The sequence below is a fragment of the Brienomyrus brachyistius genome, chromosome 18 (genome assembly GCF_023856365.1).
Source record: "Brienomyrus brachyistius isolate T26 chromosome 18, BBRACH_0.4, whole genome shotgun sequence".
NCBI classification, from domain to species: Eukaryota; Metazoa; Chordata; class Actinopteri; order Osteoglossiformes; family Mormyridae; genus Brienomyrus; species Brienomyrus brachyistius.
Genome location: NC_064550.1, coordinates 2806371 through 2820816, shown reverse-complemented (window position 1 = coordinate 2820816; position 14446 = coordinate 2806371). Strand labels below are relative to the sequence as shown.

General features: G+C 40.1%; 1 protein-coding gene across 2 annotated transcripts; it reads right to left on the bottom strand.

Annotated features, from left to right (window-relative positions):
- Nucleotides 1-9077: 9077 nt before the first annotated feature.
- On the bottom strand, nt 9078-12974 carry LOC125712986 (thymosin beta-a-like). 2 transcript variants are annotated; one of them, XM_048983644.1, is made up of 3 exons: nt 12875-12974; nt 10894-11007; nt 9078-9520 (listed from the first exon to the last, which is right to left on the bottom strand). In XM_048983644.1, the coding sequence occupies exons 2-3, from the start codon at nt 10991-10993 to the stop codon at nt 9474-9476; spliced, it is 147 nt and encodes a 48-aa protein (XP_048839601.1). In that variant the 5' UTR covers nt 10994-11007; nt 12875-12974; the 3' UTR covers nt 9078-9473. The 2 variants fall into 2 exon arrangements, with proteins under 2 accessions (XP_048839601.1, XP_048839602.1); XM_048983645.1 differs by having other exon boundaries at nt 12889-12957.
- Between the last annotated feature and the right edge of the window lie 1472 nt (nt 12975-14446).

Here is a 14446-nt window from a genome sequence, read left to right as displayed (position 1 = left end):
CATTTGGTTCCCCACAATGTAATGTACACCAAACCACATCTTTGTGGGGACCTGAAAAAATGGTCCCCACAACGTAAAAAAACAGCTTTTTATTACATTGTGGGGGACATTTGGTTCCCACGATGTAATATAAACCTAATCCATACGCACATGCACACACGCACGCGCACACATTTTTGTGTACCTGCTTGGAGTCACATAACAAATTTATAGTTTATGCTTTCAGGATACAAAGACAAACAGAGCCAACAGAGTCCAGATTTAGAGTCAAAAGAAAAGCAGGACACACCAAAAGATATACTTTTGAGAGGTACTGGAAAAGATACTGGTAGAGATACTGGTAGAGATACTGGAAAAAATGGACCGGTGGAGTATGGAAACCTGATGCTCCCTCCTGTAATGCACAGTGGCCTTACCTCCAAGGAGAAAAACTTCCATGGCTGCATTTTTAACGCATTCACTCATTGTTACGAGCAGCAAAATTAGACACTTCTTTGTATGGGCGTGCTCAGTTAGCCCACACGTGCAGACATGCACCAACAGCAGCAGTAGGAAGGGGAACCGTAAGGTTACGCAGCGGACATGGAAACTGTAACAGCAGTGGTGCTACACACAGAGGTAACATTTACTCGATGCCCACTACCTGTGGATATGCTAGAAAGTGATTTAAGGGCATACAGTACTGTGCAAAAGTCTTACACAGCCAAAGGAAATGTTTAAAGCTATTTATCTGGGTAGTGAATCTATATTTGCTCCTAACAAAAACACGATTTAGCATTAGCACATATGAAAATTTAGAGTAACAATAATAACTGACAGGAATTTTTACTGTTCACCAAAAAGTTACTGATATCTTGTTGGCTGGCTAGAAGCACACCACTTCAGTTCTCAAACATCTGGTCAGGACCACCTCAACCCCAGCTACTCCATGTGTTCATTAAATTTCACTAGTATCATGCTTGCTTACTTACTTACTAAATGATTTAAAAAAAAAAAAAAGTCAGTGAAGTATTGATTGATGAGTCAAAAATACATGAGTGTTTAAATTTTTTTTAAGTTTTATTAGTCACGTCCAAAATCATACATTGTACTACTGTGTAGTGAAATGCTTTTCCAACTGCTTTCGAGGTTTTCTGGGTGTATTGGATGGTTGCTGCAGGTACTAGGATGATTTTATTAGAGTTTTTCAAATGGTCAGGCTAACATGCTTTTATAGACTTAATAGCATAATTTTACACCATCTTAAAGAAAATGTATCATTATTTTCTTTGACTGCATAAGACTTTTGCACAGCAAAAGGCCAGAGTTCCAAATTGAGACTTGGGACCACAGTGGGACAAGCATCATTCCAAACACGCAAACTCAAAGAGCAGAGTAAGCTCAATAAGCTCGTTAATGCGCAACATCAACACCATAATGATAGAACAACAAACAGAGCACAACGGTATCAAAACTAGACAACAAATACTAAATACAGCAGAACCCATCACCAAAAAAATTAAGAACCATAAAAAACGAAGAATGAACAAACTGAAAAGGTATTTGGGATTTAAAAATGCATCTGGGAGAGAGAACCTGGAACCACCCAAGTCCCTGTAGGTTCGTCCCCAAGTCCCCCTGCTACGTCGCCACCTGAGGGTCCGCCATTCCCAGTGACTCCAGCTCAAAAAACCAAACCATAAATCTAAGGGGCAGCTGCAGCTGGGCTGGGTTTTGGGTCAGGATGTGTATCCTCCTTACCTCCAAGAGTGATCATAGGATGTGGCAACTGGTCGCAGTACAAAAACCACACCACATCCCCTACCCTTCAGCCATATGCAGTGCACCACATCCCACTCTAGCACTTCATCATGGCCCCTCCCATTGGCTTCTAAGTTTCGGGGACAAGCCCTCTTTGTTTTGCATAATAGGTCCACGCCTGGTCCCCGGGGACCAAAGCCTAATGGTGGCACTGGGTGTAAGCTTTCTTCTGAAGGGTTCCTAAGTCTACTTGCACGTGACAGGCAAGCTTATACACCACCTGGAGTTACTCACATAAATGACTACAACAATTTTTGTAAACTACTACATTTACATTTGAACACTTTGGATAACGTGACATATAAGCAAGGAACGCTTTTGGTCAGAGAACAGGGTTGGAGTTAAGGGCCTTGTTCAAGAACCCAAAAGAGATATGAGATTCTGCTGCACATGGGATTTAAACCCACATCCTTCTGGACCCAGGCGCAGATCCTAAACCCACTGTGCTACACACATGCTTGTGACTAATATTCCCAGAGAATAGAGGAACTTTATTTATCCTATTGGGGAAATGGGGTAGATTTCACATTCTTCTTTTCACATAGTCTTTGTCTGCATGACAGACATTGACACGCATGTGTATACAGGTGAGAGCAAAGCCTGGGGTCAGAGCACAGGGTGAGTCATTGTCCAGTGCTGCTGGGGCTACAGACACTGCCAAAAAGTATTGGCACCCTTCCACTCACAATCTGCTGTGAATTAAGTTATTAAGTAAATAGGGGAGTCAGAAATCATAGCATGGGTGGGCTGTCAGGAAGTAAGGTGGGCCAGTCCCGTAGCAATTCACTTGGCAGCAAAATCACACTACAAACTCAACTATATATACTTTATTGGTTCTTAATGACCTTTGGCATTACTACGATCAAATGAACAAAGAGAAAAAAAATATCTATTTGCTTTTCAACAGCACTTTTCCTCCGATTGATCTAACCACTGGCACACATACCTGTCAGACACAATTTTATCACACTGTATTGCTCTGTGTAAACGCTGAATGGGTGGGCCTGAGATCTATCTGTATGGGCCTGAGATCCGTCTGTATAGGCCTGAGATCTATCTGTATGATTAGATTAGATTAGATTAGATTAGATTCAACTTTATTGTCATTACACATGTATAAAAACAGGGGCCTGAGATCTATCTATATGGGCCTGAGATCCGTCTGTATGGGCCTGAGATCTATCTGAGTGGGCCTGAGATCTATCTGAGTGGGCCTGAGATCTATCTGAGTGGGCCTGAGATCTATCTGTATGGGCCTGGGATCCGTCTGTATAGGCCTGAGATCCATCTGTATGAGCCTGGGATCCGTCTGTATAGGCCTGAGATCTATCTGAGTGGGCCTGAGATCCATCTGTATAGGCCTGAGATCTATCTGAGTGGGCCTGAGATCCATCTGTATGGGCCTGGGATCCGTCTGTATAGGCCTGAGATCCGTCTGTATAGGCCTGAGATCTATCTGTATGGGCCTGAGATCCGTCTGTATAGGCCTGAGATCTATCTGTATGATTAGATTAGATTAGATTAGATTCAACTTTATTGTCATTACACATGTATAAAAACAGGGGCCTGAGATCTATCTATATGGGCCTGAGATCCGTCTGTATGGGCCTGAGATCTATCTGAGTGGGCCTGAGATCTATCTGAGTGGGCCTGAGATCTATCTGTATGGGCCTGGGATCCGTCTGTATAGGCCTGAGATCCATCTGTATGAGCCTGGGATCCGTCTGTATAGGCCTGAGATCTATCTGAGTGGGCCTGAGATCCATCTGTATAGGCCTGAGATCTATCTGAGTGGGCCTGAGATCCATCTGTATGGGCCTGGGATCCGTCTGTATAGGCCTGAGATCCGTCTGTATAGGCCTGAGATCTATCTGTATGGGCCTGAGATCCGTCTGTATAGGCCTGAGATCTATCTGTATGATTAGATTAGATTAGATTAGATTCAACTTTATTGTCATTACACATGTATAAAAACAGGGGCCTGAGATCTATCTATATGGGCCTGAGATCCGTCTGTATGGGCCTGAGATCTATCTGAGTGGGCCTGAGATCTATCTGAGTGGGCCTGAGATCTATCTGTATGGGCCTGGGATCCGTCTGTATAGGCCTGAGATCCATCTGTATGAGCCTGGGATCCGTCTGTATAGGCCTGAGATCTATCTGAGTGGGCCTGAGATCCATCTGTATAGGCCTGAGATCTATCTGAGTGGGCCTGAGATCCATCTGTATGGGCCTGGGATCCGTCTGTATAGGCCTGAGATCCGTCTGTATAGGCCTGAGATCTATCTGTATGGGCCTGAGATCCGTCTGTATAGGCCTGAGATCTATCTGTATGGGCCTGAGATCTATCTGTATGGGCCTGGGATCCGTCTGTATAGGCCTGAGATCCATCTGTATGAGCCTGGGATCCGTCTGTATAGGCCTGAGATCTATCTGAGTGGGCCTGAGATCCATCTGTATAGGCCTGAGATCTATCTGAGTGGGCCTGAGATCCATCTGTATGGGCCTGGGATCCGTCTGTATAGGCCTGAGATCCGTCTGTATAGGCCTGAGATCTTTCTGTATGGGCCTGAGATCCGTCTGTATAGGCCTGAGATCTATCTGTATGGGCCTGAGATCTATCTGTATAGGCCTGAGATCCGTCTGTATGGGCCTGAGATCTATCTGAGTGGGCCTGAGATCTATCTGAGTGGGCCTGAGATCTATCTGTATGGGCCTGGGATCCGTCTGCATAGGCCTGAGATCCATCTGTATGAGCCTGGGATCCGTCTGTATAGGCCTGAGATCTATCTGAGTGGGCCTGAGATCCATCTGTATAGGCCTGAGATCTATCTGAGTGGGCCTGAGATCCATCTGTATGGGCCTGGGATCCATCTGTATAGGCCTGAGATCCGTCTGTATAGGCCTGAGATCTATCTGTATGGGCCTGAGATCCATCTGTATGGGTCTGGGACCACTCAAACCCACCCATGCTTCTGCAGTGAAACTGACAAAGGTACCTGGCATTCACCATGCTTTCACAGGCCTATTCACAGTTGGGATGGTTGTGTCTATACGTGACTTGTAATGAGTTGGCTGTTCTTGTGTAAGTAAAGTGAAGAGTTGCACGCTTACTCCAATCTCAACGCCTTAAATCATATGTACTTTGAAAGTATTAAAGTACAGAGAGAAAATTAAAATCTGTAAGAGGAAACCGGATCCACAGGTGGTGGTCCTCTCATGGAAACCAGTTTAAGTTTCTAAAAAGAGGGGCAGGGCCACTATATGTCATGAGTGGGATGGTCAGGAGACTATCCTGCTCACCTTGGCGTCTTTCACCTCAGAGAAAACAGGTTACTCAAAAGGTTTCAAAACGTATAGTTCGAGAATTTCTGCTAGTTCTTTCAGCCGTGACAAAGTAGGAAACATTTGTTAACCTTTAATTGTTCAATGTTCACTTCCTCCATGAAGTAATTATATGGCCAGTGGGTATTTTGTGTCTTGTGAGGAGAGTTGCAAAAATTTAACAAAAAAACAAACACACAAATAAATACATAAATGTCCCCTGTAGAGATCATTTGCATTAAAAGCAAAAAACAAAAAAAGTTTCACCTGTTTTTAATGTACAGTTGCAACATATTTGATTATTTTTCCAGAGTGGAGAAAAGCAAACATGAAATGTCATGTGCAACCTTCTCATTGACCCACTACTGTTAGCATTTTATCTTATCGGTCTGTAAAGGCATAATATTGATTTAGTAATACTTAAGTAATTCTTTTAAGACTCCTACACACTGTACCTCGTTACAGAGAAGTACTTGCAGATTTTAAATTGTCTATTATAAGTGTTATAACCTAATTAGTAACCAGATTATAAAACATTCATAAAATCTTTATATGGGTAACCTTATTGTGAAGCAGCACCAATTATAATAGGAACTCATATTCCAGTAATAATAATTTACTTTATCCAAGGTCCTAAAACTCCCATAATTCACAGCAGCATTATAAAATACACTTTGTTGCACCAATGCCGCCTTTAGGAAACCGCTCACTAACCCCAGCTACTGCTGCGGGTCCTCGGGTGACAAGGTGAGGAGACAACAGAAATTTCCAGAGTATTTTTGATAGTTCTAAGGATAAGCAAATAGTCTGACCATACATTTTACTCACTTGTGCATCTCAACAAGAGACCGTTCAGTGCTGGCACCGTGAATTCTGAACTCTAGTGCACATAGTGGGTATATGATAATAAGAGAGCTATTATAAATAACTGGAAAAGCTGAGTGAGCATCATCATGGAAACAGGGAAACTTGAAATCCATTCTGTAATACAGAACAAACAGGAGATTGCTGCAAGCAATTTTTTCATTGTTCAATAAAATCATATACCGCTGTTAGCATCTCTGTTAGGAATGTCTGTATAAGGCTTAAGCTCTAGTCACAAGAACTTCAGTGATTCGTTAGGCCTTAATGTAAGTTTGGTCAGTACAGTTCCAGGGCATGTCAAACAACTTAGGGTGGTGGGTCAGTGTTCAGCATTACCCAGGTACCTCCAAGAGGCTTTATGGAGAACAGAAAATAAAAAAAACTGATACGTACAAAGCAGGGGAAGGATACAGACAGATATATAAACACTTATTTCCACTGTCTGAAATATAAAAAAATGAAAGTTAAGGGGAATTGTTGAAGTCCAGGCAAGGCCTGGAAGATCAAGAAAAGCCTCTGAATGAGCTGATTAGAGACTTTTCAGAAAACAGAGGAAACCCCCATGACCCGCTGGAAGGCTTACCCAACACAAGAGCACATTTACATTGATTTTTATTTAGAAGATGCTTTTATTCAAACATGCGTGCTGCTAAGAAGCCAACTAGGTGTTAGTGCAGCTAGGCTGAGCTTCCAATGACTGCTTAGATATAAGCATTATCAATTTGGAGCAATAACCACACAACATATTCCAACAAAGCAAGAACATAATGCAACTATTCAATGACCAGACGTGCAACATAAGACTATTCAGTAACAGGTAACAAGATATCAGGAATAGAAGTGCATTGGTACACTGTGCAGCATTGCTTGTACAAACATGGTATGCATAAATCAATCATCAGAAAGAAAATTTACTTGTGATCTCATCCCCAAATTCAATTGCCTCATTTAAATAAGCTAGAGGCTTTTTGGAACCAAGTGCTGTGGTCTAATGAAGCAAAGACTGAACTCTTTGACTATAATCACCAAAGGTATGTTTAGAGAAAAGATGGAGAAAAAAGCACTTGCCGACTGTTAATCATAGGGGTGGATGTATTGTGCTGCGGGGTTGGGTGGCAACCAGTGGCACAGGAAATAATGCAGGAGCAGAATGAATCCTGTAGCGTATCAACAAATTCTATAATCTAAGGTGTTGGAATGGCCTTCAAAGTGACCAGACTTACATATTATGGAAAATTTGTGTGCAGATCTCAAACGTGCAGTAAAGACCCCTGGATCATTGGGAACGATCAGAAGACTTACGGGGGGGTTCAACACCAGGCTGCATGCTGTGTTGACAGCAACTTGGCCTTAAGCAAAAGGGAGACTAAGTCGTGGACTTCGGGAGACATTCACATCAGTGGGACTTTGGTGGGGCATCATCTGCACATTTAATCTCTCACTCTCTCTCTCTCTCACATATATATATATATATATATATATATATATATATATATATATATATATATATATATATATATATATATATGTCTACTGCCATGTATGATGTGCACTTCATATTCTTTATATTGAATTAAGACACATGTGTAATTGCTCATCTGTTTTTAGCACTTTTTGTGCTATTTTGCACTTTTAATTGGATGCCAAACTGCATTTTATTGCAAGAGTATGTGTACTTTGTGCAGTGACAATACTGTTGAATGTAAACTAATCTAAAATGCAAGACAACCTAGGAAGGTAAGGAAGGGAGAGACAAAAGACTCGCAGCTGGGTACAAGAAGTATTTTAGTGCTACAAAGCAATGACTGCAAGGTCGCCTATACTTTTGCATGTTTAATGTTTGCATTTTTGACTTAAATATTGGAATGTTAACTTTTTTTTCAGTGCAGATGTTGTGTTTACATTGCTTTCTTAGGAAATCATCAAATATGCAGTTTGCAGACACTGCTGTAAATTACGTGACTTCCATGCTATAGCTCCACCTACCTTTTTCCTTTTATTCCCTAAATTGCCTTCTTTTGTCTGGCAGAGCTTTGACAGACATAGCTCTCTAATCCCTACACTGGTTTTAAAACAGGTCCGCTCACTGCAAATGTCACGTTTTCAGTTATGTACAATTAATGCAACTAGAAAACCTGAACAGGCTGCTAACCCTTGGTGTGAAGGAGATAGGATACACACACAGTGTGAGCCACACATTGTAGATAATAGTTATGGATTACTATAAAATAAACTCTTGCATTGTATTTAAATACGGTGGCATTGTAGCTTGGTGCTTCTTGGGTTATTGGTATTTCTGCCGATGCTGTGTGTGTGTATGTGTAATCTCACTGTTCCCTTAGTTTGTGTGTGAGCCCTGTGAAGTGGAATCTTACCTGGTTTGGGTTAGCCTAATAACTCACCACAACCCTTCACTGGAAAAGCTATTAGGGTAAATTGATGAGTATTAAAAGTTTATGTGTAAACCATAGAATATATATGAACTTGTCTACCAAATAAAAATGTACTATAGTCTATATCTATATATATACTAATTAGTCTATATCTAATGTTTAGAAATGTATGAACTTGTAGTTTGAATTTGAACACATGAATTATAATTTGTTTTGTGTAGCTGCAAATTTTAGTAACTTTTTTTTTTAATTGTAAGTATTTATTCAATCAGCAAAATAAAGTCTATGTAAAAATGGAAGACAAAGCTATGTATCAGTCCTACACGTGATATTTTTGCAGACTTGATTTGTAAACACATCCATCCATCCATTTTCCAAACCGCTTACCCTACTGGGTCGCGGGCAAACACAAAAGTGAAAATCTTATTTTTATCATTACTTTAATATGTGTTTTCCTGCATGATTTCTGCTGCTCATCAGTTATGAAAGTATTCAAAAGTGCCACTTTGATATTAAGGTGATGATTAGGTGTAATTATTTTGTACACTATAGTTCAAAACCTATATTAATAAGTACATGGTATGCAAAACTAAATCAATGATATAAAAAATATTGTAATAACTGACATTTTAGATTTCCTGCAAAGGAGAAGTTCATTGTTAATATCTGATTAAGCAAAGGCTGCTCTGACAGATCTAAAACATATATCACTTTATTTAAAAACAAAAATATGTTTCAACATGTTATTTAAGTCATAAATTCAAAATTTTACCAGGTTTGTGAAGCGTTACAAGGGTGTGAACATTTGATTAGTGCAGGCCCTTTTATGACCATCAATTTACTCTGCGATGCATTATAAAGCGACATATAAAATGTACACAGCTGCAGTTTCACATGGCTTAAGTGATGCAACAGTGCCTGCTGCTCCTCATGCCCCACCCACCCACCCAACCCCACCCTTGGACTTTGTCCTGGCATCTCAGAGCCCTTAAGGTGAACAAACTTGGGTGGGGCAATAAAAACAGGCACAGTGTCCTGGCAACCGGGATATAACAATGTGGAGGGGAGGAGCAAGGGAGGGGCAACAGCTATTCAGTTGGTTGGAGGAATACGACATTCCTTCTTTTCTTGCTCAATATCTGGAAAAAAAAATTCAAAAATACAGTTATATATCAGTTTTCAGTGCCCTAGCACTCAACACAAAAACTGTGCCGGTAATACACTATTACAAGTCATGGTTGTCTTTATTTGTCATGTAAAGTAACAATGCCTAGTACTGAGGCCCAGGGGTGGAATTTGGATTTGGGGTGTGAGGAAGACCAACCGCAGGTCCTGCACTCTAAGGGCCCCTGCTGATCTCCACTGATCTTTGTTTTTTTAGTAAAAAAAAAACACATAGATCAAATGTCTGCTCCAAACCAACTATATACCAATATGGTTAAAATATTATAATCTATAATAATATATGTTACATTTGTACATGTATTTAACTGCTTATCATTTCTCTTTTGGCTCGAAAAAAATTGCTCAAATAGCCCACTTAGGGCCCCCCCTACCCATGTCAGCCCAGGGCCCCCAGTGAAGTTAGTCTGCCCCTACTGAGGTCTCAAGACCCCCACCCCCCCACTGCAAGGTACTATGTGATGGTTATATCACGAGCAACCTTGATAACAGCTGCTGTAATAGTGGCATCTTCACCGAGTCAACTGCTTCATTTAATAAAATAACAATGTGATCATTAAACATTGTCTGAAACAGGCTGGAGTGACTCTATCCAGGATAAATGTGAATGAGGGATGGACATGAATTGGCATAACTCTTCCAATGATTTAAAACTGCCAGCTCTGTCGCAAGATTTTAGTAGCATTTATCTGTTGAGCATAACCTAGTGCTGTGATTGCAACATGAAGATGAAGGTATGATATCTGAGCTACTGCGGTAATGGTGCCCAACCACAGAAGCTAAGATGAGAAGACCATGCTAACAAAGTGTTAAGTCCTCAAAGAACATAGATATAGTAGATAAGAGTCCCTGTCCGCATATGACGATGGACTTCCATTGACTTCTCCCTTGATGCCTTTCTTCATAACCTGATTGCTCAACAGCAGTCAATAACCAACGTGTTCCATTTGTCACAGTGCACCCAGAACTTCCTTCCCCTATGCGAGTCAGAATAAAATGGCACCAGATCTGTATGGTTGCCTTTACCAAATAATCAAACAGAGTTTGTGTTTCCTGGGGAAGATCATTTGAATGTTATAGCAAAAAAAATCTAATTAAACAAATTAAACAGATAGCAGTTTGGGGGATTTTATCAGTCACAGTAGAATGAGCTATTACTAGTCTATATCTTTAATCTGGAATGATAAAATTTGACCTCATACTGGATAAGAAATTTAAAGATTAATGGATGAAGATTTTTTTCCCAATCAAAACGGAATGTGTCTTCAGAAAGTGACAGATATGCAGCCAGGAGCAGCGTGACGGGAAGCCGCACAGATGCAACACCCACCTTCTTTGGTCGGCAGTTTATTCTTTTCTGCCGTGTTGGTCTTCTTTAGACATTTCTTGTCGAAGGTCTGCACCTCCTTACTGACTGGGTTGTCACTCATTTTGGTGGATTTTTCTAAGACAGATGGATAGGTTACATTAGAGAAGACAAGGCTCAAGAAATGTAAACATTTTTCTACTCTAGTGAAGCATACTGCAGTCATCTTTTGCAGACAGAGTTTCTAAAATCAGTAGTCACAAACACTAAGGGCGAGTAAAGGAAATGAAGACAGTTTTAAAACCAAACTGCATAACAGTCCTGGCTGACTATGCACACTGATCTTGGCCTCAAACTAAAACTACGAAGTCCAGTCTTGAAGAGCACTATCCCAAGTGGGAATATCTGTAATCACCATGAACGAGCTGTTTCAGGAGTCATACATCAATATGTTCATTTTGATAATATGTTAACTAACTGGGGATTTCCATTAAACGGTTCCCATTGACTTAATTGAGTGAAAAGTCGGTAGACATTCAACTGTATTTAATATTTTGGATTCATTCCACCTCTGCAAGACTCCACCTGTACACACACATTCAAGGTCAGTATTTTTCCAGGTACACAAGGAGAAGGTGACCAGGCATGCAAAACACAGTTTATAACATAAATATTAACAGTCTTTTTCAGCAGAATGTTATCTGTGAAGTCCTTTACTTTCATCAGTTGATATTGCTTTAGATGTTGATTTGAGGCAGATGAGAACCTATAATTAATATAGTACTGTATCATTTCACATTTTCTAGCATACAGCAGCTTGCTAAGCACTATTTTTATCTATGTGCTGAATAAGTGAAGCATCACACTACCCTTGATTCAAAAAGACAGTTTCACTTACACTTTGTGCTACTGCAATCAACTTTGCCGCAACCTCAAATTAAAGCTTTGGTCTAATCAGGGGTGTAGGTTTGGCATCCAAATCAGGGACCAAATCAGCCTCGAATCCCCGGCCACCAAATATAACTTCCGCAATATTAGTTAGGGACTTGCCCCTAACGTCCATACCGAAATACGACCTTGGGCCTCACCCACAATGAACCCGTGATAAGGTAAAATTCCACTTATCAACAGCTCATTACTCACTAGGTACAAGAAAAAATATCCATCAAAATATATCAAATTTAATTTGGCAAAGTGAGCAATATTGGCATATCTCAAGATTGCGCAAGCGGCATGGCACAGACCGCTATAACGACATAATTTTAAAACGGTGCCTATAACAATAACATTCAGTTACGCCAACTATGTTGCGAATAGCCAGGATCCTACAGGCTTCCCCCGGGAACACAGTGTTACATTCTTTCTGCTCTCTGAAAAATACCACATTTGTAATGGAGTTTTCACCACTCGTACGGGGGCGTTCAAACGGGGAACTATCTGCAAATGTATTAATATTGCACGCGATATTAAAAAGTGGACAACAACAAGCGAATAAATAAATAAATAATAATAACAATAATGATTCCGTTAGTTCCTGTAATAATGTCAAGCCATGTCGCTAACAAAAACAGTTCGCGTTTAATATACATACAGAGATATCAAATCAAACACTGCTTTAATGGGTATTGCGTGAGTCCTTTTAAGAAATAATACGTTATATATTCTAACAACATGCATGCGCAGATAAATATCTTTAGGCATAACGAATAAAAAAAAAACTAAAACGTTTTGAACGGCAATACAGTTAACATAAATATTAGGCCTAGTCAATACGTTAAAGCAAATAACGTAATCTAATTCTACACCTATCCCTTATATCTTGCAAAGTGTAATGTTGTTATATAATAATGCATAAAGAAGCGTAAATATATGACCAATTTTGTCATAATCACTATAATTTAGCTGCCAGACGCGAAGTATAATATCATACAATAAATAAAATAAATATGATACATATAAATAGGGACTTCATATTAGTTATTAAATCCAGATGAGGAATCCGTACCTGAGATTACGTACCAGTAAAGCCAGCTATAGCCTCACTACTGGGACGTACCGAGTCTGCTTAAATAGGGCAGCACCGCCCAGCACTGCCACCGATACACCGCCCCCCCCTTCGGTCATTGGTGTTTTGTCAGCCAATCCGATACAACTCTGAAAAAAGCGGAGGTCATTCAAACCGGCCGCGTTTTCTTAGCAGTAAATACGGCACATAATGTTATTCCATATAGTTGTCGTAATCGTATAAATTGTATAGAAGCATAGAAATGATTTTGTAATCAGAAATAGCTTCAAAATTACGCCAAAATTGAACATTGAAGCACATCATTTAAAACGTCCACTTTATTAAACACGTATGTTTCAGTGAAAACACATGAAAGAAATAGCAGATGTAAATGCCCTGTTTGGACGTGCATGTAGTGATTTGATCACTCTTGTGAAAATGGATCTCATCATTTTTGTTTGAAGATCATGCAGGGCAGTATGGTGGCTGTAGCTAAGTAATACGGTTACCTCACACCTGCACAGGGTTGCTAGCTTTGGTATATTTGCTCCAACCCTAAATGAATGCTTTAGTCTAAGCAGGGATGTTGGTTTGGTTTCCACCTTGGTAGCGACCAAATTAGTCCCTAAACCCTGGGTCTCTTGAACACACTCGGCACTCCCACACTAATTGTAGGGACAAAGTGTGTCTGAGTGAACATTGTTCAAAGTTTTCCAAAAAGAGTGATTTTCAATTCAGGACAAGTCTGCACACACATGCATCCACATTTACATGTATTTAACAATTTTATTATATTGTAAATTGTATGTAGGATTTGCAAACTACCACAACACTTTTGATGTAGCTAATTTTAGGTTTGTGATGGAATGATATATGTAGATTTGCAGTGAGATTTCTAGCGTGTGAGAGCCTGAATGCGTCACGACAGACTCGTGAGAGTTGGCTACTCTGCCTGCATGTCTGAGTGTGTGGAATTTACATGTGGTCCTTGTTCTCACCAGGTACTCAGTGTTGGAGTAGCTAATCAGCAGAAGATTCGGCAGAATTCCTGGTGGGCTACCCCATTGAGGACTGGGGTTGGGAAACACAATAACTTCATGTTAATGCTATAGCTTACTCACTGGTTCAAAAATGATGTGGTTCCCCCTGTGACCTTGCACTGGGTATGTAGCTGAAATATGTGTTTGGGTTCATAAATAGCTGATAAGATCCTAAAAGCCATAAGGAGTCTTAATGATATTGAGAGGTAACTGAGCTGTCGTAGGGAACAACATACAAAAGAGCAGTTAGCGGTCAACAGTAAATATCAGGAACCAGCTGCACAATAGCGTTCTTTAAATCTAGCTGCTGTGGATTGTTAGGTTTATTTGTTACAAATGACAGAGAATGAATATACAAAAAGTTAATTATCCTATAAAATGACTAGTTCACTAATCTACGTTTTACTAGTTATTTTTTAATAATAAAAAAATTTAATAATTTTTTTTTATCTACCAGCAAATGTAAATTATGCATGGTATAGGATCACCTATTATACAGTTGCAGCATTTAACAATTGCTGAGACATATTTC